This window comes from Kwoniella dejecticola, chromosome 2 (genome assembly GCF_000512565.2).
Source record: "Kwoniella dejecticola CBS 10117 chromosome 2, complete sequence".
Taxonomy (NCBI): domain Eukaryota; kingdom Fungi; phylum Basidiomycota; class Tremellomycetes; order Tremellales; family Cryptococcaceae; genus Kwoniella; species Kwoniella dejecticola.
The window spans coordinates 224968-249277 of record NC_089302.1 but is presented as its reverse complement, the minus strand read 5'-3'; the positions used below and the strand labels follow the sequence as shown (position 1 = coordinate 249277).

At 49.2% G+C, this 24310-nt stretch overlaps 13 protein-coding genes across 13 annotated transcripts; 5 read left to right on the top strand and 8 right to left on the bottom strand.

Moving 5' to 3' along the window:
- Window positions 1-978: 978 nt before the first annotated feature.
- Window positions 979-3324, bottom strand: I303_101548 (uncharacterized protein; the record flags this gene model as incomplete). The annotated part of the gene is made up of 11 exons (XM_018405662.1): window positions 979-1322; window positions 1395-1491; window positions 1575-1717; window positions 1802-1881; window positions 1948-1997; window positions 2065-2262; window positions 2325-2377; window positions 2442-2630; window positions 2693-2809; window positions 2879-2991; window positions 3119-3324. The coding sequence occupies 11 exons, from the start codon at window positions 3322-3324 to the stop codon at window positions 979-981; spliced, it is 1590 nt and encodes a 529-aa protein (XP_018265943.1).
- Window positions 3325-3836: 512 nt separating this feature from the next.
- On the bottom strand, window positions 3837-4250 carry I303_101547 (uncharacterized protein; the record flags this gene model as incomplete). Its single annotated transcript, XM_018405663.1, has 1 exon — window positions 3837-4250. The coding sequence occupies one exon, from the start codon at window positions 4248-4250 to the stop codon at window positions 3837-3839; it is 414 nt and encodes a 137-aa protein (XP_018265944.1).
- Window positions 4251-5176: 926 nt separating this feature from the next.
- On the top strand, window positions 5177-7003 carry I303_101546 (uncharacterized protein; the record flags this gene model as incomplete). The annotated part of the gene is made up of 4 exons (XM_018405664.1): window positions 5177-5403; window positions 5462-5875; window positions 5933-6710; window positions 6773-7003. 4 exons carry the CDS (start codon window positions 5177-5179, stop codon window positions 7001-7003), a joined length of 1650 nt encoding a protein of 549 aa, XP_018265945.1.
- Window positions 7004-7400: 397 nt separating this feature from the next.
- Window positions 7401-7953, top strand: I303_101545 (uncharacterized protein; the record flags this gene model as incomplete). Its single annotated transcript, XM_018405665.1, has 2 exons — window positions 7401-7634; window positions 7792-7953. The coding sequence occupies 2 exons, from the start codon at window positions 7401-7403 to the stop codon at window positions 7951-7953; spliced, it is 396 nt and encodes a 131-aa protein (XP_018265946.1).
- Window positions 7954-8303: 350 nt separating this feature from the next.
- I303_101544 (uncharacterized protein) lies at window positions 8304-9290 on the bottom strand (the record flags this gene model as incomplete). The annotated part of the gene is made up of 1 exon (XM_018405666.1): window positions 8304-9290. The coding sequence occupies one exon, from the start codon at window positions 9288-9290 to the stop codon at window positions 8304-8306; it is 987 nt and encodes a 328-aa protein (XP_018265947.1).
- Window positions 9291-10033: 743 nt separating this feature from the next.
- Window positions 10034-10937, bottom strand: I303_101543 (uncharacterized protein; the record flags this gene model as incomplete). The annotated part of the gene is made up of 4 exons (XM_018405667.1): window positions 10034-10433; window positions 10500-10642; window positions 10697-10838; window positions 10900-10937. The coding sequence occupies 4 exons, from the start codon at window positions 10935-10937 to the stop codon at window positions 10034-10036; spliced, it is 723 nt and encodes a 240-aa protein (XP_018265948.1).
- A 303-nt stretch (window positions 10938-11240) lies between these two features.
- Window positions 11241-12670, top strand: I303_101542 (uncharacterized protein; the record flags this gene model as incomplete). Its single annotated transcript, XM_018405668.1, has 5 exons — window positions 11241-11276; window positions 11349-11449; window positions 11510-11588; window positions 11656-12138; window positions 12302-12670. 5 exons carry the CDS (start codon window positions 11241-11243, stop codon window positions 12668-12670), a joined length of 1068 nt encoding a protein of 355 aa, XP_018265949.1.
- A 567-nt stretch (window positions 12671-13237) lies between these two features.
- On the top strand, window positions 13238-14628 carry I303_101541 (uncharacterized protein; the record flags this gene model as incomplete). The annotated part of the gene is made up of 5 exons (XM_065968364.1): window positions 13238-13331; window positions 13468-13568; window positions 13692-13785; window positions 13883-13966; window positions 14027-14628. 5 exons carry the CDS (start codon window positions 13238-13240, stop codon window positions 14626-14628), a joined length of 975 nt encoding a protein of 324 aa, XP_065824436.1.
- A 255-nt stretch (window positions 14629-14883) lies between these two features.
- On the bottom strand, window positions 14884-18245 carry I303_101540 (uncharacterized protein; the record flags this gene model as incomplete). The annotated part of the gene is made up of 9 exons (XM_065968363.1): window positions 14884-15294; window positions 15356-16083; window positions 16148-16358; window positions 16419-16584; window positions 16649-17235; window positions 17305-17489; window positions 17551-17800; window positions 17861-18107; window positions 18175-18245. The coding sequence occupies 9 exons, from the start codon at window positions 18243-18245 to the stop codon at window positions 14884-14886; spliced, it is 2856 nt and encodes a 951-aa protein (XP_065824435.1).
- Window positions 18246-18559: 314 nt separating this feature from the next.
- I303_101539 (ribosomal protein S12) lies at window positions 18560-19388 on the top strand (the record flags this gene model as incomplete). Its single annotated transcript, XM_065968362.1, has 4 exons — window positions 18560-18734; window positions 18878-19140; window positions 19224-19296; window positions 19369-19388. 4 exons carry the CDS (start codon window positions 18560-18562, stop codon window positions 19386-19388), a joined length of 531 nt encoding a protein of 176 aa, XP_065824434.1.
- Window positions 19389-19503: 115 nt separating this feature from the next.
- Window positions 19504-20678, bottom strand: I303_101538 (uncharacterized protein; the record flags this gene model as incomplete). Its single annotated transcript, XM_018405672.1, has 3 exons — window positions 19504-19664; window positions 19748-20309; window positions 20370-20678. The coding sequence occupies 3 exons, from the start codon at window positions 20676-20678 to the stop codon at window positions 19504-19506; spliced, it is 1032 nt and encodes a 343-aa protein (XP_018265953.1).
- A 323-nt stretch (window positions 20679-21001) lies between these two features.
- Window positions 21002-21937, bottom strand: I303_101537 (uncharacterized protein; the record flags this gene model as incomplete). The annotated part of the gene is made up of 1 exon (XM_018405673.1): window positions 21002-21937. One exon carries the CDS (start codon window positions 21935-21937, stop codon window positions 21002-21004), a length of 936 nt encoding a protein of 311 aa, XP_018265954.1.
- Window positions 21938-22899: 962 nt separating this feature from the next.
- I303_101536 (eukaryotic translation initiation factor 3 subunit F) lies at window positions 22900-24038 on the bottom strand (the record flags this gene model as incomplete). The annotated part of the gene is made up of 4 exons (XM_018405674.1): window positions 22900-23237; window positions 23321-23562; window positions 23631-23903; window positions 23974-24038. 4 exons carry the CDS (start codon window positions 24036-24038, stop codon window positions 22900-22902), a joined length of 918 nt encoding a protein of 305 aa, XP_018265955.1.
- Between the last annotated feature and the right edge of the window lie 272 nt (window positions 24039-24310).

The following is a 24310-nucleotide window of genomic DNA, read 5'->3' as shown; positions in this document are numbered from 1 at the left end:
CGAAAAGACTCACGGTTCTTACTTGTAGAACTGGCAAGGTATAATATCGAGTCAGTGCCTCATACAGTACTGCTGTGTGACTGTGACTGTGACTGTGACTGTGACTGTGACTGTGATTTGCGGTGAGGTTAAATCACACTCACTTCTTCAAGTAAGCACAGCAGGTGCTGAACCCTTATGGGTTTCGGGCGAAGCACGGTCATTGAGGTCAAGCCAGGTCTGGTCAGGTCAGGGCGGGTCAGGTCGAAGTGTTGTATTGTGGCATTAATTCTCATCGTTTCAATCAATGACGCCCTACGCCTTACGCATTACGCATTACGCATTACGCATTACTTACTGTGTTATACGGATGTGAAGCATACTGTCTGCCATGCCTTTGGCCTTTGAAGAGCAACCCATCAAGAGAGCTATCCCAAGAGAAATACGCCCAACCAACAGCGTCATTGCGATTACAGCCAGCCATTCGACCTCGATCCTCGATAGGTCTGGGCGCTGTGATCAACCCTGATCCATACCTCGAGGAAGCCTTGGGGGAACCTTGGGGGAAGAGGCTACTCTCCTCTCGGTTGCATGGTGATGGTGGAGCATGAACACCAAGAACAGCCCCAGCCCTAGCCCGAGTCCGAGCTCGAGCTCCAATTTGAGTGCTGAGCCGCGCCGCCTGGTGAAGCGCAAACTCGTCGACTGGTCGCGAGACACCCGCATTGGCATTGGCTTTTAGCGACACGACACGAGTCCGTGATGGTGGTTGCTTACAGGATTTGTCCCGGCAGCTTCGCTAGCACTTCACATGGCAGTTTGGTTTGTGTACTGTACTACTTCCCTCTATTCAAGTATGTACGAGTATGCATGACTGATCATCCTACCAAGAAAAGAATGAAAACCGTTTTCCCCTTTTCCCCTTTTTCCTGTAAAGTGAAAGTGAAACCATCTAGATGTCTAAGGTAAATTTTGCCAGTGGCCAGTGGCCAGTGGCAATTACAAGATAAATCTATGAGCCGGATGATCATCGCCCAGATCCACAATCTCCTCCCTACTCAGCCCATCTAAGCCCCATCGTTTCTTCCCTTCCTCCGAAGCCCAATCATTCACTTCCCCAGGTCCGGGCGCCGGACCATATTGAGCTTCTCGCCTTCGGTTCTCGCGTCGTAAACCGAAGTACATTATGCAAGCTGTGATGAAGCATATACAGGAGAACCCGAATGTCACCCCTTGACCAACGAGGAATCGGGGCGAGTCTTTACCCCTGTACACTTGGGACGAGATGATTCCTCCGGAATTACCGAGGGAGAAGATCAATCCCATAGAAGTCGCTTTCTTGTCTGTACCCCAACTCGCTCGTCAATTCCTGCGCCACGCCACAAGGAGAAACAGAAATGGACCGAACGACTTACAGTGGTTGCCGAATGTGTTTCCTGACCATACAATGACTGTAGCTATGCAAGGAGCAATCGAGCATGTCGTCAGGAAGACGGCGAAGTATAAACCTCCCTAAAAAGCTCGGGCTGTCAGCAGAAAGTAGTTTTGCAAATGCAACAACCACAATTAGGATGAGAAGAGAAAGTTGAACTCACTGGGTATCTGATGGGTATGACCAAGAACAGTAAATATCCTATAGCTGCCATCGCCGACCAGAACATCAGGAAGAATCCTCTTTTACCGGTCCGATCGGAGAAGTAGGCGGTGGTCATGGTAGTGATGAAAGCGAGCACATAAGCTGCGAGCAAGGATGATTCAGCTCAAATCACTGCGATATAGGATGAAGGATGTTGTCAATCTGACTGGCTAGCTGGGGACTCACGGGGTGTACTGAGGAGGAGTGATTGGGCAGTAGTGAATCGACCGAGGGCGGCAATGATCGTAGGCGAGAAGAGGGATTGACTGCGAATTGATGGAAGGAGATTGGCAGGGCAACACGAAAGCAGAGCGGCGGACGGAAGGACTCACCTGTAGATGGGCTCCGCACAGCCGATGTACATCAACATGAAAGTGGGGGTCTACCGAGAGCGCGAAGCAAGCGTTAGCTAAACATTACAAACCTGGAGCAAGAGATTATGGACGCACCTTCCAATCTTTCAAGGCTTTCTTGATAACTTTCCAGCTGAAAGTACCCTCTTGCATTATACCAGTATCCTCCTTCAATCTAAGGATGACCATCTCCTTCTCCAGGGGAGTGAGGAACTTGGCTTGATCCGGCCAGTCGTGCACCATGAAGATCGAGGCGATACCGATCACGAAAGACAGAAGACCTTCAATGATGAACTGTTCAATGCTCCGTCAGAACTCAATCGCGACCATTCATACGAGACGGAGGGCTAGCTTACAATCCATGACCATCCTGCCTTTCCGCCTACGCCGTCCATCCGACTAAGAGCGTCTGAACGGAGGCATGATCAGCGTTGTCCGTTGGAATTCTGTCTGGACGAAAGACGGGAACTCACATCCGAAGATACCTCCAAAAGCCCCGGCTAACACAGCACCAGCGAAGAAAAGAGAGATCCGCTTTGAGGCTTCTTTTCTCTTATACCACCCAGTAAGGAAGAACGAGATACCCGGGAACAGACCACTTTCAGCTAGACCTAAGCAGAATCGAAGGGCGAGTAATTGATGGTAATTCGTCACCAGACCCACTGTAAGTCACGAGTCGTTAGCTTGGCTCTGCATCTGTGACGGCTACGGGAGACTAGCTTACTGGTAGTCTGGAATATCGACCAGACAATCATGATGAGTGGGATCCATCTTGAAGGTCTGAATTTCTTAAGCACTAAATTTGAAGGAACTTCTGCGGCCACATAACTGACGAAGAAGACTGGCGTGATTCAGACCATCAGCTCAGTCCTCGATCATCGGCATTTAGGCACGAGTTGCCCTCACTCACTCATGGAAGCTGTGTTGTACTGCAGCGAGGTCAATTTCAGATCCGTATTCAGTCCAGCTAATTTCGCAGTACCAATGTTAATTCTGTCCAAGAACGACATCGTGAAGAGCAGACTGCGAGTCAAGGAATAGTCAGCTTACAAATCCTCCTTCCGCACAGACCTGTGTACTCCGACCCGATCCCAAAGGCATCCTTTGGAATGTCTCCGCGCGAAGCGTGCTGCAAGACAAATGGACTCACGTCATCCACGGAACGAGATTCCTATCGATCTTCTTCAACAACTTCTTCTCGGCCAGCTCAAATTCAGCGGGAGACATAGCTGCTATCTCCTCTGCTAAAGACTGCTTGTGGTCCGGGATAGTCGACGGCGTCCGACTATCATTCTCGTTTGACATGGCTTGGGCTCCTATAAGCTTTTCTTCAGTGGCGGTACTGTTCCCTGCCATCTTGAATTATATTGTCCTTTTCGCTGTATCAGCGGAGGTCTTGACTGCTGCTTAGTCTTTTGTCGTTATAACAAGAGTAAGAAGGAGGATAGAGAGCATTAGGTCTTCTTGATTGATTGAAAGACCTGACTAACTGGAAAATGTCGCCGAGCAAGGAAGTTCGGACCGGCCGACACCAGATTTATTTATTTTCACTCTGACTCAGTCAAGTGGAGGACTCGAGACGGCTGATGACCAATAAGACAACGTCAAAATCCAAATTTCACCTCGCCAAAACAAAAGTCAATTCCAAAGTTAAACCTTTTGAGTGCCGCCGGACTGTCGTGCCTTACATTCGGCCGACGTCGACCCGAAAAACCCCAAAGGCTTAGCTGGACGCGTCCGCAGACAAGTAATGTTCATGCTGAAGAAGCCACATTTGTGTCATGACCAAGATGAAGATACTGACTGTACAACGCTCGTAATGCAGATAGATATATGTGATATATGTATGAGATCATGATCCAAGTGACTCAGAACCATTTTCCAACCTTTCCTTTCCTCCTTTCCGCTTTGATCGCCTTGTTCCTCGATTCTTCTTCGCTCTCCACCGATGCCGATTGCATTTCCTCCACTTCCATAGCTCTTCTTCTGACGTCTCGCTCTTCTACACTCAGACTGTTTCCTCGACTAGTCACCGAGCCGAATATGTGGTCACAGTCGGATTCTCGTTGCATCCATCGCAAGCATTCTCGATCGATGGGTGTAGATCTCGAAAATGAGGATGACGCCGAAGATGAGGTGGAAGATATGCTTGATGTGGAGGCGCTGGAAGAAATAGAAATATCGGATGCAAGAGTGTTGACTGATGTAGAAGAGTTTGTTCTTGCATGTGCGCCGTAGTGTGCGGAGCATGCGTAGAAGTTTTTGTTTGAGTGTGAAGTCATGTTTGAGTAGATTGTCTTTTTCGATGACGAGGCAACGGGCAGGTATGGTGTTTGGTCAACGAAGAAAGGATGAGTTGAAGATGAAGTTGACATGGACATCTCGTTTGTACTTTATGAAGTCTGATTGTGATTGGATTGCTGGATTTTTAGGTAAGATAGGCTGTTTCGCTCGTTGAGTTTTTCGTTTGTGTTTGTGTCTGGTGTGAAAGTGAATGAGACCACCCATCTTGATCGTCGACATGCTGCATACTTATACCTTCTTAGCATCCTTCACTTCAACATCCAATCCGAGATTAACATCATGGAAGACTTCAACCTTCGCTCGATGATCAAGACATCATTAGGACTTTAGTACACACACAAGCAATTATTCCGATCGCCGATCAGAAACCGTTTCATCTACCATTCAGATGTCTGAGTTGCATCTGACACAGCACGTGGAGAAGTCCATTCAATATGATGAGACGCCCTGTGAGTCTGACTGTGTTTCGTGTAAGAAGGGGTCAGACGTTTGACGATCTCATGTTAGCCATCTGTCAGCAGGCAGGCCGTACGGAAAATCTTTTTGTTCATCGAACACATGTAGATTCTCGGATCCTTTGGGACCCCTGTCATACCCCGAAATATATTCTGAGAGGTCGCTGCTACTGAATAGGACTTGAAGGTGTTTCGGATTCGTGCTTTTGATCAAGCTTGACGACTTGAGGAATTGTAGCAGATCTGTGAGTTGACGTTATTGTTCTCGTACGTAGGCTGTACTGTAGGGTGTTTTGACTGGCATGGGTGGAGGGCGGTGATGGCCGCTTCTTCCGCGTGGGATGTTAGTGATTTTCCACTGTCTCCTCCACTTTGCGTTGTTCTTGATTCAACTCAACTTGTTTTTGCAGCTCAATCTCGGTGTAGCAAGATTAGCCTCTCAAGAAAAGATGAGGGTCAAGCTCAGCCTCTTACCGCCTTTCTCAACTTCCAAGCTAATTCTGCCCGTTCCGGAAAACACCAAGACGATACATGACCTGAAAAAGACTATCATCGATTCCCTCTCGACGGTCTCGCAACATGCTTCGAAAGCGAAAGAGCTGGTATTGGAGATCGATGGGTTCGAGCTTCTGGCTGGAAGTACCGTTGGAGTGATAGAAAGTTCTGATGTGGTCTCGTGAGTCTAGGCTCTACATCATAAGTGAATATATGACCCATTCTGATTTCCGGAACAGTGTTAGGCTTGCTCCCGGGAGCTCGAAACCCCAGGTGAAAGACGAGAAAAGCAAGAGAAGGCGGTCCGTCGCGGCAAGGGAAGAAGAAGGTAGAGACGTCAAGAAGAAACAGCGCCTGTCTTCTGGGAGGAAGGATATGCCGGATGGGCGTCGATCGGAGCCGACTGTCAATGTTCCTCAATTATCCGTCGTTCCCAAACCAGTCGCATCAGTCATCCGACGAGCTAGATCGGCGTCGTCCTCGGCCGATAGCTCATCCTCGTCATCCTCCGCATCCTCGTCCTCCTCAGCATCCAGCTCAGACTCGTCCTCATCTTCTGCAAAATCAACTTCTTCAAGTTCAAGCACTGCGTCTATCTCTTCAGCTCCTTCGCCTGAACCTTCAAATCCCTTCCCTGTTCTGGAAAAGTCCTCGTAAGTCATTCGGGGAGTGGATTTCGACAGACAGGTCGTGCTGATAATCCAGTGTAGCACTGATAAACCGCCGAAAGCCCCGCCAGGTCAAGGTAAACCCTCTACGCAAAACCGGAATGCTCGTCGTAAATTGGCGAAAAAATACAAGAAACAAGCGCTAACAAGCTCAGTAAAGGATGGAAAGGGGAATCCTATATCTCAGAGAACCTCACAGACCAGTGAAAGCGTGTTAGAAGGCATTACTTCCACTTCGTTGGGCGAGCAATTGATACCGGTACCTGGAAGTATGTCGAATCGCAACAAGAAAAAGGGGTTCATGATGAATATGAGGGATAAGATCGGGACGAAGACAATCTTCGGCGAGGCCGATGCAGCTCAAGCACCTGCAGTAACCTCTGCAAAAGTGCAAATCGCAGACGAGACTACACAAACACCAAAGCAATACGAAGACGCGCTACCGTTCCAAGATACGCCTATCCTGCCTTACGAATTCGAAGAGCCCTTCTCAAAGGCCAATGGCAAAGTCCATATACCCACGCCGTCCGAAACCACAGATTTGCCGTCCAACGTGTTCATCACTTCTGTGGAGTTTCCACGGGCACCAGTGTCTCCTAGAAGGAAGCAGAAACATCTCAACGGGATGCCAGCTGAAGGGAATTCGGAATCCATGGATGTGGAAGCGGAAATTGCCGTATTAGATGAAGAAGGAGCGTTGAACGAAGTGCCACCTGAGCGAGATATATGGCAGATCGTTGATAACCATTTTGACGCTTTACCGAAGGTTTCAGCCAGTGGGGCGTCTGACTTGAAGGAAGGCGATCTCCTGACGTACAAAGTAAGATATAAGTCTTCCTATGGTGTCAGAGGGGTCTCAGCTAAGTTGATGGTACCCTTTAGGAGCTGGAACTAGACCTAAACACCTTTTCACCTGCGTTGACGACTAAGATCGCTAAAGTGTTCGACGTGCAGGATGATGAAGTCACACTGGAAACCGTGCAGCGGCCGGACACCCTAGTTTATGGTTACGACGAGTACATCGAGGCTAGAATGAATGAGATAGGAGGAGAGACGGTGTTCATTACGGACAAGTCAGATATGGAAGCCAACCAATGGAGGATCGTCATTTGAGCGTGATGCATGCGTCGCGGACATCATGACGGGGTCAGACGGGACCTGCGTCTCTCGCATGTACACAGCATATGCTTGCACTCACGCTGATCGAAGGGAAGGTGTGTTGAGACCCCAATCGGCCCGCGGATCTCGATACTGATGTCACTGACGGTACTCCAAAAAGCACCTTTGTCAGCCTACCTTTCACGTCCAGTCCGGATTCGGTATGTGGCAATGCTATGACGTCGTCAAGCTCAAGCTCAAAGTCAGGTAGCAAGCCGTCTGATCAAAAAGCTACTGAAAGCTGCGTGAAATGCTACTCGGCCCTCGTAACTGTCGATCAAACGAACAAAGATCAGTCAGTCTTTCCGTAAAAATCCACTCGATTCTGATCCACGATTAGCGCATTACGAACATGACATCCATAAGCCCCTGCACCGCGATCAGCCAAGCCTCCTGCCCGAGCGAGACGAGGGAATCAGCGCAAGCGACAAATCAGCTGTCTGCATTTATTGAGCATGCGCGTCAGGCCGGAATCAAAGTCGCTTCTTCATCGAATTCGGGAAGTGCGTGCAGGAGCGGTAATAGGGGATGGGGCAATGCAGAGAGCGGGTTCTATAGCAAGCCTAATATCATCCTTGCGTCTCACGTGAGTCAAGTCGACTGGCGAGAGCTTTGGTGTTTGTGTGTCGTTCTGTAGTGTGCTGCACCGAGCAGCCCTTTAGAACATGGTAAATAGGAAACGCTTTACGGGCGCTTCCGCGAGATGACTTCGGTGCTGATCCATGCATTACAATGTCTTACAGGTCGATAAGAGTGTGTACGATTTCGATATCACCTTGGACCTATCTGGGCGGGATACGGCCGACACGCGGACTAAATCTGAGATGCGGAATGTGTTGAGATGGCTGGCCAGAGATATGGAAGATTTACCTCAAGAATCTGAGGGTCGAGCGATGAAAGATTGAGATTGATTATATCCCCTTTCCCATGCTCGGGAGAGTCAAACAGAGGAGGTTGGGGAAGTTGTCATATTTTTTAGTCGCTGATCTCTTGAAATTTACCATACAATACAGTTCAATGCCCTCCATCACTCCATTAACGATGCAAAGGAGATCAATCTGCGCTCATATGCTCTGACTGATCCTGTCCAAAGACATATCGATGCTATTCATTCATACTCATTAGAATGATGAAATCCCTCACAAACGACTTATATCGTTGCGCGCTTTCGTTGCACTACTCTAGTACCCTTTCCTCCTGTCAACTCTGTAACCTTTCTCCACATGATTGAGGCACCCATCTCAACTCTGCACTTCTATTTGAAGGACAATGCGAAAGGATCGATCTTCCTCATGACTTTCGAAAACCATTCACTCCTCTCGGCCAAACTTCCCAACGATTCAGAGGGCATGGAAAGGATCGAAGCACCCTGACATCGGGAATCAGAGTTCGCGATCTGCCCGGCTTGTTCCGGCCAATCGTCGGTGGTGAATCCAGCAGTATGATACGATATTTCGCCCGCCAATGTGTTTCCTATCCTGACATTCTGCTTTATGAGCGTGTCGAGGAATCTGCGATTTTGGATATACGTGTCGTGCGCAAAAGCCATCGGGGCGAACAGGTACAACTCTCTAAATGTCGGTGTTGCTGTAGCGGCTGCATATGCAGAAGGGTATCGTTCAGCTTCAGGTGGATATGAGCCAGCTGGATGGTCCATTTCAAATTGAAAATCACTTGTCGCACTGGGATAGAACTGCTCCGTACCGAACACCAAGAGGATCGAAGGGTCAACTTGTACCGGATTCGCGTATCTATTACCATTACCACTAGCATCTTGAGCGGGAACCGAGACCTTCGAGAATAGGATACTAGCTTCGAGATCGGAAATGCGCTTGAATGCGTACGAACCTTGTGAATCTCTTACGAGCCGTTGGCGGACCTCGTTCGTATTTGAAAGCCATCCAGCGTTGGCTTCACCAGAGATTGTGGACGCGATGTGTTCCGCTCGTTCTCTAGAGTCGTCGTCACTTCCCTTGAAGACTCTGTACCTGAATCTGTGTGCATTGTCGATATGGTAGTACAGTGTAGATTGCCTGCCGGTCGTATCCAGTTCTGAGAACATATGACTAGGGGGTTCATCGTTCACTGCGCCTTCAAATGGATTCGGCTGCGGAGGATTGACGGGGAATTCATCAGTAGACAGGCCAGCCATGAGCCCATCGAGATCCAAGGTGGATCGACTTCGACGGCCTGAATCTCTGTTGCAACAGTACGGCGAGTTCGCATCGTGGGTCATTGACATCCTGTCCGAGGGATATGATGTAGTGAGGATCTCAAGGTTTGGGATCGGTCTTCTGCAGGATTGCGAGTGACGAAAATCAGTAACATCCAGCGTCTCGAGAAGGCAGAGAGATGGAATCGGGCGCAGTGAAGTTGCTGGTTCGATGTACAGTTTGGAATATGGACATGATCCGATGCCTGAGCAGCAGAAGGCCTTTATACCTTGCTCCGAGAGGTACAGCGTCGTGAAGCCTATCACGTCATGCTTTTAAGGCACAAGTTATCCTTTGGGACCTCGGTATATCTTACTGAGAAGCACCGAACAACGTCGAGAGGACCGCTGAGATGCATCATCGTTCGCTTCTCATTCCTCTTCTCATTCCTCGAGTCGACCGTAATGACGACAATGTGAATATCGACTCGAAGCTCGAGCTCAGTTTTGGCTGTGATCTACGAGAACCCCTCGTACATAGCGTAAAACCTGTTGTAGACGCATCGTCACCATTCGTGTGCTTCTTGTACAGTTCCAGGGGATAGCCTGCCAAGTTCGATGTGTTTCTAGCATTCACAGTCACTGTATGGTCCTGCTATATATACAACAATGTATCCTTGTGATCCGTTTCCCTTTCCGACTAGTATATACAACACACCACGCATCGCAATATGATCTCCGATTGTGAGGGATTGGGGTAAACATAGGCGAAGCGAGTACTTTTGCTCTTCCAATGTTCTACCGCTTGCTTCCTGCCTCCACTTCGACTCATCTCAGCCAGCCACGTCGTCGGCAACTTCCTGCACTTCCTCATCCAACATATCTTTCAAATGGTCAATATCCGCCCAATCCTGTATCTTCCCCACCCATTTCGACTTTTCATGCAGGTATTCCACTTCGACAACCATTAAACTTGTATTATAGCATGGTTTACGCAAATTGACCTTTCTTGAAATTTCGAATCGAAGGTGTACTAAGATCTGCTGCAGACACGATAACCATGCACCATGCGAGACGATCATGATCACCTTTTCTTTTTCCTCAGTGTCAAGCTCCAAGTGTGACTTATCGAAACCGTTCAGCACCGGATTTGCAGTCTGGGGAAGGGGTTCGGGAGGGATGTGTGAAGCTAGGAACACTTCGTCGAACCATTCTGTGACCCTCTTGACCAGCCTGGAGGCATGCTTCAGCTTAATCTGTTGCGCTCGCGATCCAGGAAGCTGAAAAGCAGATACGCACTCGTGAGAGTTCTCCGCGTCTGGAGGAGCGTGCTCGCCCAGCTTTCTCCGCCTACCTTCCATACTGCCCAGAAATCTTTCCTTGATGCCATTGTGGAATTTTAGCTCGATATCCGGATGATGCTTTAAGATGATTTCGGCGGTCTACATTCATTTCACATTAGAATAATAGCACCACACCTTGGGGGTATGACTCACCTCTCTTGCTCTTGACAGCGGTGATGACCAAGCTTCGTGTATCTTCAGATCTTTCAGCCGCTCAGAGAGTCTTTCTGATTCTTTCCGCCCATGCGCATTTAACGGGGTATCTTTGTGCCCTTGTATGATCCCTTGCACATTGCTATTTTCGCAGATGAGCTAATCTCGTCTTGAGCAGCGTCAACAAGATGGAGAAAGCTCACTCTTTTGTCTGTCCATGTCGGACGAAGTATAGTAGCATTCTTCGCTACCTGTAACTCCAGGCAGAAGCAAGGAGGAAGGAAGAAAGAAGGGACAGAGAAACGAAGAAGACCAATTGAAGGCGTGGTCATGTAGGGTGGAGGTGATGTGTTGCTATCTTATCGGGATTAAATGCTGAAAAACAATTAGAAATAAATGGAGGAACCATCTTCTGTCATGATTCGATCACATCAACCATCAACTGGGTTTTTATCAACGTTCTTGGTTTTAATCTTGACAACTGTATCCGTCAACGACAGTATACATATATATATATCCATAAATCAATCAAATCACTTTCAAAATGGCTCCATTCGTAGTCTCTTTGGGTAACCCACTCGTCAGTCCTCTACTCCCTGCGTAACATGTGATTTGCCGAGAAGACTGACTGAATTTTCCCGCTGTAATATAGCTTGACATCCAAGTCGCCCCCAATGAGGGACCAAAATACCTCGAAAAGTACGAGCTCAAGTCCAACGATGCTATCCTTGCCGAGGAAAAGCACATGCCAATGTGAGTTTTGTCAGCTATCTTCATGACGCTACACCTTCAGCTGACATAGCCCTCATATAGCTACGATGATATCGTTGCCAATGCTAAGGTGCAATACGTTGCCGGTGGTGCTGCCCAGAATGCCGCACGAGCCGCTGCTGTGAGCCTTTCCTACCCCCCTTCGCTCAGCAAGACGGGAATGTTTTAGCTGACTCGTGACTCTGTAGTACGTCCTCCCTGAAGGATCAGTAGCTTACATCGGATCCGTCGGAGAAGACGACCTCAAGCAAACACTCCTTTCAGCTAACGAAGCTGAGGGCGTCCAATCCGCCTACCAAACGCAGCCCGCTCCTGCTCGAACTGGGGCTTGTGCCGTCATCCTATCCAACCACGACCGATCTCTCTGTACCACCCTCAGAGCCGCCGAGATGTTCACGCCTTCTCACTTGTCTACTCCTGAGATCTCCCAATTGATCGACGGTGCCAAGTACTTCTACATCGAGGGTTTCTTCCTTACTCACGGTCTCGAGTCCGCCCTTGAGGTCGCCAAGCAAGCTTCGTCAAAGGGCAAGACCGTCGTCTTGAACCTCTCGGCTCCGTTCATCCCTCAATTCTTCAAGGTCCAGCTTGAAGAACTCCTGCCGCATGTGGATATCTTGATCGGAAATGAGAGTGAAGCTGAGGCTTACAGGGAGGCTGCCGGCATGGGTGTGAGTACTTGTCTTATCAGGCGTTTACGGAATGCGTTTGATGTCACTATTTTCCAATTTCGCATTATCAGCTCAATTCGCGTTCACATCCCGCCTTATGTCGCCGAATCCACGTCTTGAAGCTGCTGTCTGTCTTGCTAACGAATCAACCTTATCCGCTCAGACCGCCACCCTCGCTCAAGTAGCTACCGCTCTCGCCGCCTCCAGCAAGTCTAATGCCTCTAGACCTCGTCTCGTAGTCATCACCCAGGGAGCCGATTCTACTCTTGTTGCCTCGTCCAACGCTTCTGGATCCCCTAATAACCTCGGACCAAACGACGAGAACCCCAAGACTTTCCCCGTCCCCAAGTTGGCCGCTGACAAGATCGTCGACACCAACGGTGCTGGAGATATGTTCGCTGGTGGATTCATGGGTTCTTTAGCCCAAGGCAAATCCCTTGACGAGTCTATTGAGATCGGTCACAAATTAGGTCAAATGTGTTGCGGTCAAATCGGCCCCAAGTTGGTCTGGCCCAAGGAGAACGTTTTATAAACGACTCCAAGGATGATGAAAGCAATGGCTTCAACGCCTGATATAGCATACATGTAGAGATACCAGTCACATAGATACCCCTGACCCCTCTTACAAAAGGCAATGTTTTCCACGTGCCATAGATAGAATAGTAAATTGTCACGTCGCGCTATACGCTAAACAGTAGACATAACGAAAATGTATAAAACCAATTCAACAGGGCTTTTGTTATGTCATATCCTTGATGGCAGTATTGCATTCGCCTGGAGAATCAGGAATTCCAAGTTGATGCCAGTGCAGAACATGAAGTTGCCATCGGCGACGGGGCAGAAACGCGTGCCTTAATTTTGCCGAAAGATTGACGTGGAGGTTGTCCACCTTGACTCGGGTGGCCAAAAAAGTCCTCCACGTCAGACTGTTGGCTTCTGAGTGGCCTTGTACGTCTGCTCAAGGATGACAATCGCGCTTCGCTTCAACACCGAGTTACGTCCCACCAATGCCACGCCGGTGATAGATCATCTGAAAAGTCAAAGGAAGGGAGGAACAATAACAACCCAGCCCCGAACGAAGCAGATCTGATTCGGCGAGATGCCCTCGAACAAGAAAGTAGCTCTGAAAAGCATCAAGACCCTTACCTTCTACGCGGACAGATTGACAAATGCGAGGCGTGTCGATCCTATACGTGAGTCCTTCGTGGATACTTGAATCTGCTGTATAGCCTGTTGTATAGCCTTCCTCTTGCCTTTGTATCAAGCAATCATTTCCCTAGATCTCAAGATGTGGCTGCACTGACACGTTTTTTCTGTTCGTCGTGATAGCCCAATTGACATGTTCTGGCTCGGCATGCAAATTGTATCAGCCTGAAGTGGTCCAATGTGTGAATATGGGCGACGACGGTTTTGGCGGAGTCCAATGGAGGGTGAGTCACGTCAAAACAATCGCAAATCTCAAGAACGCACGAAGAACGCTGTTTTCTACCTCAATGACTGATTCAAGCATGCGAGGTGAGCGACGAAGCTGATATGTGTCACTTCGATGCTAGTGCGATACGGATCTACCATCGTCATTGCGACTGGGTAAAGTGGATGTTTCGTGCGAGGGGTGGTCCAGATCGGGAGACATGAATGTCCTTCAAGGCAAGTCGACCCAACCCTTCAGTTGGGTCTCGTCACACTTCGCTTGGTCGACAATGGGACATTCAGTGCTGATTGATAAGATGGTGCTGCGATGCAGGATCATGCGGTCTGACTTACGATCTACATCGTGTGAATCAAGGCTTGGAATACGGTGAAGACCCTCTCAGACTCTCGAAATACGGTGAGTTACATCTCAACTCTTTTAGATATCACTCCGACGCCTACCATACGTACAATGCAGAATCGATGCTCAACCAACTATTCAACGCCTTGTTCTGGTTCATATCATTCATAATCCTCTACTCTCTCCTTCGATCACTAATCAGCCGATTCTTCCCTCGCTATACCCCACCCAGGATCTCAAGGATTTTACCATTCTCTGGGCCCGATGGGCCAGGTGGACCTGGAGGTGGAGGTGGCGGATGGGGAGGAGGAGGTGGATCAGGCCCAGGGTTTAGTCCAGGTTCAGGAGGAGGGGGAGCACATCCACCTCCATATACAAAACTTCCTACTGAAGCTCAAACTCAGAGTCAAGGACAAGGACAACCACAAGGCCAAGGCCAAGGACGTAATTGGGCACCTGGATTTTGGACCGGATTGGCAGCTGGAGGAATCGGTACTTATTTAGCTGGTCAAGGGCAACGCCAATTTAGACCGCAGACTCAAGCTCAAGGTCAGAATTGGTATAGACAGCCTTCGAGTATCAGGCGTGTAGACGACGACGATGATAGTCGGTTCAATCGTGCTCGAGGTGTGGGCCCTTCAAGGCGAGCTGGCGGGAGGGAAGAAGGGCTTGGGGAGATCAGACGGGCGACGGGATTCGGCGGGAGTAGTACCAGGTAACGCGGTACACCTGTAAAACAGTTAGTCATTATAGGTAACAAGACAATGAACAAATACACGGTCTCATCGTTTTCCAGACCGGCACGAACCAGCTTAGTCTAGATGACCAAGTCGGGGATCAGTGGTATTTCTGCATACGCAAAAAGTCAGCGTGGACGATAGCAATCAAGCGTGCAGACGTAGAGACGTACAGACAATAATGCATGACTTGGACATGAGGGAAGGCAGAGAATCCGCTCAATCAATATGGATGAATCACTTTCTCCCACTTCGTTGTTTCCGTTTCCTACCTATCAAACTACCTAAATGATTACCCAGCTTCTCTATACCCTTCTTCTCTTCAGGTGCCCCTTCTTTCCCAGCTTGAGCTCGAGAAGTAGTCTGCGAGTCTGATCTCGCATCTTCCCTCTTGGCTCTCTTATCTCTTCCACCCCTTTCGCCTCTTCTCGCATTCTTCTTGTCCTTGCCCTTATCGAACTTGGCTTTCTTCGCATTGGGCGTACCAGATTGTCCCTCATCATCACTATCTTCAGCAGCGATCACGCCTGATTTCCTCTTTTCTCCAACACCAAACTCTCTCTTCCCATTCCTGCTGGCAGCGCCTCCGCGCTCTTCTCGAGCATCTTCTCTGTGCGAAACAATCTTCTCCACTCGTCGTCTCACCACCTGAACACGAAATTCATCAGCACTGGACCCCTTTCACTGACGGTCTTCTGAATCAGCTCACCTGAACATTCTCAATACTAAACTCAATCAAAAGCGTTTTCCCTCCTCTCATACCTCCTTCTGAGCGATCATCTCCCTCCCCTAAACGCTGTACGACCCTTTTCAGCCTATTCTCCAGCTCTTCTACAGTCTCTTTACCGTCTCCTGCACCACCGGCGCTCTTTCCATTCTTTCGATTCTTCAGCTGAGTCTCAAGCTTATCCTTCAAATCCTTCAATTCCTCTTTCCACCAAGTCCACATCAATCCTCCTACAGCCACGTTATTGTTCGCGAACCTCAACACCTTCAACGCATCTTTGTGCGACCGCATTTCCAAGAACCCATACCCCTTTGATCGACCGAGCGCAGTCAACGGATCGACCTTCTCAGTCTGTCTCACAATCTTCGATTGGATAACAGCAGTTTCACGCTCTTTACCCTTTTTCTTGGACGATTTCCTGGCTTCTAGAGCAGCAGAAAGGGTATCGTCCATCTCTTCGGTCCTGGCTAAGCCCTCTCTTTCTTCCTTGGCCACTTCGGCGTCGAATTCCCGGACAGCGTAGATGGCTAGTCGCTTCAGAGTACGGTCGGTGGCGAAGAGAGGTAACTGACGGATGGAGAGACGGGTCTTGGAGATGTAGAGGGAAGGATTGGATCGGAGGAGGGTCTTTCGGGCATTGAAGGAGGCTTGTCGTTTCTCGACTTCTGCTTCGGGCAAGGAAGCCGCAGCAGGCGAGTTGTGGAAGATCACTGAAACAGGATTGCTAGATTAGCTGGTGTTCTCCATGGTACAGTGAATGCAATGGAAGCTTACCTCCTTCTCTCATGAGATAGGTGTTCCTCTTGTCCCCTGCGTTCCTCGCACGTTCGCTATCCTCCTTCATTAGGCCGGCCTGTTCCCTCGTCACAGCTCGAGAAACCTCCAAAGTACGTCCATGGAGTACCAAGCGGCTTGCAAGCGAAGAGGACGGATCGGCAGTGAGGACCGATGGCAATGCAAAGGGGTTCTTTGCTCCTCCGCCCAACTATAAGTCACGTCGATCAGCACATTGTCCAATTTTGATTGACACGCAAGGCAGACATACAGGCATAGCATTGGCTCCTGTCTCTCTAGCTACTTTTTCAGCTTCCAGAATAGCTTCGTCGGCATGTTCGGTCTTCCAGAAACACACGAATCCAGTTCCTCTAGATCGGCCAGTTATTTTATCGATGGTGATACGAGCATATCGAAGTGGACCAAAGGTTCGGAATCTGCAGTCGACCGTTTTCAGCTTTTCTGGATAAAAAGTGAGCAAAAGCAGTATGAGGCACTTACAAGGCATTGAGCTCTTGTTCAGTCACTTCGAACGGTAGATTTCGGATGAACAACGTCGATCCGACGTCAACCGATGGTAAAGTAGGCTTGACAGGTTCGTCTTCTTCCTCGTCCTCATCAGATCCAGCTTCAGACATATCTTCGTCTTCTTCTCGGTCGTCTTCTTCTTCCTCAGAGCCCGACGCCTCCTCCTCTTCGCTTCCCGATCCATCTTCGTCATCCCCAGATTCAGATTCTTCATCTGAACCAGAATCTGACTCCGATTCCGATCCATCCGCTTTCTGCTCCTCATCGGGCTTTTTATTGGCTTCTTCCCACTTCTCCTTACTTAATGCAAAATCGACAGCGACTTCTCTCCCTTCCTTGCCTGACTTGGTCTTCAGAACTTTGCCGTTAACGCCCTCAATAGCCTTCTCCGCATCTTTACGAGTCAAGAACCAGACAAAGGCGAACCCTCTGGCCCTCGGCGGCGGAGGAGGTTTCGAGGGATCTGAGGAGGGCGGTAATTTGGAAGGAAGAGTAGGCAGGTCGATAGAGTGGATTGGTCCGTAAGGTAAAAAGGCAGCTCGGAGATCTTGGATGGTCGTCTGAAGGCGGCGGCAAGCCCAAACATTAAACGATCATCCAGTCTTTTGGACACCATGGAGATGACTCACGTCCCATGCTAGATTTCGGATGATCAATCTACCTGCATGACTCTGATTCTTCCCCTCGCCCCTAGCTGACAACTTCTCCAATCTCTTCTTCAGAACGCAAGATAGCAATGCGCCTTTGTAGGTATGCCCATGCAGCTTCGGTAAGGCCTTCAATGCTTCACCGTGAGATGGGAATATTATATTGGCTGTGTCATACGCCATCGTCAGTCTAGCCTCATTGAATATGGGCAGGATAATCTGGCTTACCAATCTCTTGACTCGCGGATTCCCCTTCTTCTGCAGGAACAGGATAGACCAATTCCGCTTTATCGTCAACCTTCCTGACTTTCTTCCATAGCACGTTCTTCGTGATCCCTTCTGGTAAGCCTGACAGCACTAGTGTTCGGATCGCATTGGGATCACCGACCGGCTTGTCTTCGCCCGCAGCTATACGGGGTTGAGGTTTAGGTCTCAATTCAGGATCGTTGGCCAACGCTTTCCTGTCTTTTAACGAGGCCTGAACATATCCGTATGATTAGTCGTAGATTCCCGTCCGGATAATCAGAAGCTAGCTCACTCGTTCACCGGCTACAGCTACTCTGATTTTCCTATTTCCTCCTCCGAACGTACTCCCATTCAACTCCGCGACTGCCCTATCGGCATCTTCTTTCAGGGAGTAGGTAACGTATCCTACTCCTTTCGATTTACCTGTATCCTTATCGGTAGCGACGAAACCGTGGCGTACGGGACCAAGGTATGAGAAGTGGGTGAGCAGGTCAGTGGTGGTAGCTGTATATGGGAGGGAAGAAACGAAGACCGTGGTGCTATCCAGCGACAAAACAAGTTCAGCGTCGTTTGGTATACCGACAAATGGAAGGGTTCACTACTCACTTGACTCGTTCTTTACGTTCTTTCTTGGAGCTAGAGCCCGCTGTGAGGGGTATGAAGTCTTCCTCTGCCATGTTGCTGCTTGATCTTGCGCTGCTTAAGCACGTTTGGCGGTATTACGGTTGAGAACAACCTATAGATCCCAGTATTCTTGCATTTGTCGCTGAAATCTAGAAATCTGCACAATTGAAATATTTATCGTATTCAATGATTTTCCGTTGGAAAAGGAGAAACCACGTGTTGTGGGTAGATTGGATGATATGATAATGCCACATCATTCTACAGTCTCTGACACCGCTCTGCCCATAAAATGTGTTGTATCGCATATAACCAGTATAATGTGGCTCATCATTTATGACTTGGACAACTTGTAAAGGACATCATAAGAATGAACCCCGCAAGATCACTACTGTCGCTCACGGCGTCCTTCTCGCGACTGGCTGTAAGGCCGCAAGCGGCCTTTGCTTCCTCCTCTCGATCGACTGTCTCATCGATACCTTTTGCCAGCAAGGAAATGAGAGGATTCGCTTCTTCCTCTAGATGCGAGGCGACCATTCAACAAGGTGAGCTTTCGCCTGTTGTATGATCGATCGGTAATGGAGGCTGATATCTGTATGTCCCTTCTCCTGCTCTTTCGTCCGCTCCTGCAAATTGCCCTTGCTATGATCTACTTTGAAACGGTACATCGCGATTTGGGTTCCAACAGTCCTAAGGGGAGCTCGTAAATCATCTAAACGAAAGTCCACCGTGCCACTGTTGGACAATTGTTTCCAGAAGAAAGCCGTCTGCGCAAAAGTGTACACGACGAAACCGCGTAAACCCAATTCGGCCGTTCGGAAAGTCGCTAGAGTCAAGTTGAGTAATGGATCAATGACGACGGCGTACATACCTGGAGAAGGACATAATTTGCAGGAACACAGTGTGGTGTTGGTCAGAGGAGGTGGTGCCAAGGATTTACCGGGTGTCAGGGTGAGTCTGCGCACCATAAAGGTGGACTTATAGCTACTGTCTTCGCATCATGCTAATTCACCGCGTTGTCTTGTATCACTTAGTACAAGATCATCCGAGGAGCACTGGATTTGAACGGTGTAGCAGGTCGGATATCGGCTAGGTCGAAATTCGGAGGTGAGTCCAGCTCAAAGAGTTCGGTATATGTGCGTGAAGGGGCTATACTGATCAGTCTGTCTTTGTGCACAGTCAAGAAGGCCAAGAAGTGATCCACTTGATTACTATAACTTTGTTGGTATACGTACAACATGCATATTCTCTCACAGAATATACAACACCCCTCATCCTTACCCTCTGGACTTGAACCGTCGTTAAGCGCATTCGTCATGCTGCTCCGACAGGCTGTCTTTTGTATACAAATCTCTTCGTCCTATGCCCTCTCTCTTGACCGTCTCCTAAGCCATGGCCCTCTCTCCAGCATTCTTCGCAGTACAAATCATCGTCGCATCCTAGGCAGATGAGAGTGGCATCTTTATTACATATGCCTGAGATGGCAGGATGACATCAGCATCAACCGGTCCAGTATGCGACAATCAATCGCACAAATAAGATTGGACCAGCGACTCACAACACCACGTCTCCGTATCTTCATCCCTATTCAGATCAAATCCAGGTAAATTCCAACTTTTCGGCGCTACTTTGGGTATGTCCTTCGTGGGTGCCTGCCCAGGTTTATGAGGAGAAGGCGATAGACCCAATAACGCATTCAAGCGTTTCTTTGTATCTTCGTCTACATCTTCTGCTGGATCATCGTTATCGGTTTCTTGCAGCACATGAGTAGGTAATGAGGGGAAAGATAATCCACCCAATTCATCTAGACGCCTTGTATCTCCTTGAGAGGCCGACCTGCCCTTTTCATCTACATCTGAATCCTGACGAATACTTGGCGGATCATGTAGTCTCTCCAAGCTAGCTTCTTCCAGTGCGCGAGTCAAAATCTGCTCTTCAGTCTCTTCGTCCTCTTCTTCCTGTTCATGGTCTGCATCCACTTCCTCCTTCTCGTCCGATGTCGGTATGAGCGTCTTAGCGTCCTTTAGTGCATTCTTGGCTTCCTTGTCAAGACCTTCCATATCACCGAATTGCGGGTCATGAGATGGTGCATTCTCGAAAGAAGCTAAGAGCTCCTCGACCTGATAGTCCCTTGTATCAGTCTCGAGCTTGTCTTTCACTATTCACGGGTATACACCTACATCCGCATCGCCCTGAGGCTCCGCCCCTCCCAAATATGAATGTATCGCATCGCTTCCTCGCAAGTTGGCCATCCTCTTCCTTAACTCTTCGTCTTGATCTTCGCCTTCGTTCTCGTCGTCCTGCCCCAAACTTATTCCATCAAATCGCCCCTCAGCTATCCTCCCCAGCTCGTCATCTTCCGCTTTGGCTTGGCGTGCCACGGTTTCGACATTATCCCGATGACTTGACGTAGCGGAACACTCATCCTCGAGGTGGTGTGAAGGCGCTCGGAGAGCTGCGAAGCGCGCGAACAGGTCCTCGTCCGACATGCAGTGCTGATGTAGGAGGAAGAGAGAAGGACGTGATGAAGAAACGGATGGACCTCCACCGGCTATTTACGCTTGCTTTTGCCTCGGTACAAAGTGTGACTTACACACACGGAGCTCGGTGGCGAGTGGCAATTGTGGAGCAAAAGCAGAATACAGTACATGTACTGTCCTGTACGCGTCACATCTGCATCCTAGCTTCATATACTCAGAGCTGCGCGTGTCCCTTACTCCTTCGGATCAAGACAACGTCACATCTATGGAGATGACTAAGATGATATATTGAGAACGCCTGGCGCCTTCCGCTTCTGCCAAATCGCCTATCATCAGTCCCCGCGATACCGCTCTAGCAGGTATGGGAACGAGCCCGCCACCCTCCTCGGAATCTGGTAATCTTGTATCGCAGGCAACTCATCAAACGTTATCGAATTGACCTTGACTGCTTTCCAGCTGGGATTGTGGGAGCTCTGTTCGATAGCGGTATTTGCAGTGACGACTCCCTTTTTCGCCTGAGAAATCGCCCAATCGCGCGCATATTCATCTAATGACGCTTCCCTGTCCTCGTACAACATGACACCCGGGTCGTGATTCGATACGATAGTCCCAATTCTTATGATTGTGTCAATTCCGTGTTGACCAGGCTCAGTCGCCAAGACTAAGGCTCCTACCATCACTGTGTCAGTCCCGTCCGTTTCATTCGTACCGTTTTCCAATGCAATCCAAATCGCCTCGGCGTCCTGGATTGTCGAGAGGGACACTTCTTTCTGGAAATGTCTTTTGGTTCTGTGATGTTCCCCTTGATCCCAGGACAAGAAGTTCCATTGCCTCCTATCCCAATGCTCAAATCGAGGGTGAAGTCCCCCTTGAGCGATAGAGTTCCTGATGGCTCGTACTTTGGCGTTTCTCCACTTCGCCGAACCTTGACGATACGAATCCGCATTGTATGACAAGAGCTCAGAAGATATCCACGAGGTAAGTCCGTCAGTCAATGCCTGCTTTAAAGCATGTCGACCATTAGCGCTGCCGCCCAGCCACGCGAAGGAACGTAGCTCCGATGATCCACTTCTATCGTTCACGTCAAGGGCCCATAGATAATGAGAACCTTCGATGTCGAGTCGTTTGTTCTCCAACGCATTGACGAATGCTGCTTCTGCGTCAGGAGCGTCAGGCTCAATCTTTTGAGAAGGTTCATCCAGAAGGATTGAGTCCATCAGGGTGTCTCGTACAGTCACGGATCCGCTGGACTCTACAAAGAAAGCCATCTTCAGGTGATTCAGTGATACAGTGATCAGAATGAAGTAGTTGCGCGTCCAGTTGGGCTTCGAGGGTCTGATTATATGGTACTTCACTTCAGTGAATGTAGCTGACACCCTTGTGCATGGAGCATGGAGAGACGGTAGAGGCGGCAAATGTGAGATACTGTAACGCAACCCCAATTCAAGAGTGTTACCGTAGGGTCGATTGATATTCCCCAGATGACGTGGACGGAGCTGTGAAAGGAGTGAAGACGCGAAAGGATCAGATCAACAGAAGTTCGGTGGGATTCGTTCAGCTTATGACGCAGGCCAACGGTCACCGTCGTACTGTAGTGTAGTGCAGCATGTGTCTCAACGGCACTCTCGACATTGGTCATCCTGAGCTACAGGGATGCACGGCATGCTCCAGACCAAGCTTGTAGACCCGTCTTACCCATGCCTCGAAGCGCGAACGCAGGAAGCGATGGAAGCTGGTCGAAGTGAAGAGGTGAGTCGGCGATGTATCATGGCGTACGACCGGTCAGCATAGATGCATACAAGAGGAATATTTATGATAGGTTCGGTAATCAAAGATATTTGGGCCATCATGTTAGCACTGATCAAACGGGACAGACCAAAGTATATGTCGATATCGGATAGGTATTCGGGAACTGTTCACATCGTCAAATGCAAGAGTCGTCGGAGACCCTTAGGCATGCTTCGATCAGCCGCTCTGATGTCTCGAACTGTTCTGGTATTTGTCATGATCTTGATCCGATACGTCTCGAGCTGATCTGCAACATGTCGAACCGAACACCTTACTTCACATGACAATTATGCATGCTCAGTAATCCGTTCCCGCACCCAGAGACGCAGTCGTTACGACTAGTGAGCGATCGACTACTATGATGCAGGGACATATCGGACGGTCCGCTCAGTCCTTCCTTCACCTATGCATCCCACATTCCATGAACACCTACGTCTATCCTCTATGAAGCAGGAGTCTGCTGCAACAAAGCCAATCTTCCCGCAAGCTCGACTTGACTTCTGACCAGATTGCTCAAGTACGATACGGTCAAAGTATCTTGCAGACCAGCCTTGACGCCTCCTTCGTCCTCGTTGGACTCCGATCCAGACCATCTACCTAATCCTTCAAGCAAGTATCGTCCGACCTCAGCATCGGGCTGTTGCGATCCGTTGTTCACCGATTGTACGTAGGTGAGAGCTTGCTCGATGAGGGTGGACAATTGGTTCAAAGAGGCTGAGAGGGTAGGAAGAGGAGGAAGCGACGGTGAAGGTGTCGGTGCAGGAGCGGTCAACAAGTCGACTGCATAACGGATCAATTATTAGCCATTCTGCCCTGAGCTCGCACAGGCGACATTAGGGATGGAGGTGGAATAAGGTACTCACGTGCAGCTCTTTCGCTTTGAGCGTACTTGATGACCACGGGAACAGGTAAGAAAGCGCAGTTCTCAGGTTTAGGGCTCAGACCTAATTGAGTGGACACCCATCCTTTTATGCCTAATCCTTTGCCGGAGGGGTCGAGCTCGGTATCGATGGTCAAGTGGATCGAGGGGTGAGGAGAGGTTTCACCAGAGAAGTAATTTTGGATCAGAGCAGAGTAAGCATTAAGTGTGGGGTGAGTAGCGTACCTACATTTCAGTATTGTCAGTATTAGCACCTTCGAGAACGGGAGGAATATGGCAGAGGCCTGACTTACCAGCCAACGATGGATTCCTTAGCACCGGTCTTTCCCAGTAATTGCATCATTCCTTGTTGGAAAGGCATATCCACGGCGATCTGGTTCTCATCTTCCTTGTGCGGGACAGCGAATGAAGCTCGGACATCGATCTCTTGGCCGTTCTCCGACCTCGAACCCATCAATGTACCGATTACTCGGTTGGAGGAATCAGCTTCGGTCGGTTTCCTAGAGTGGTGCGTGAGGATTGAGGCGACGACTGAGGGGTGGATGGTGATCAAAGTAGGTGGTCGGCTGTACAATGACCATAATTATCAGTCATTTGCTTAGCAGCGGCAGGATACTCTGGATGAGGTATACTCACATTTGGTTGGAAGAAGAGGGAGGAAGATTGAGGTGAATAGCCGAGGAGGAGGTATCGAGAGACATCTTGCTTGTCCGTTTTGACTATTTTGTTTCGGTGCTGCAGGCCAGAGTACGGTGGTGGTGCTGCTGAAAATTGGCAAGCGACCTTTTTGTGTTGATGATCTATTTAATGAGATGCTTGACAGAATTGAGCTTTGATGATGTCTTTGTATGCGACTTGAACAAAAGACGCATGGCATTGAAAAACCATAAGCTGAGCCTGATATCAAACGTTTGGCGGTGAAGGACGCATGAGTGAGCCTGATATCCACCCATATGACCGAGCGTGGAGGTCG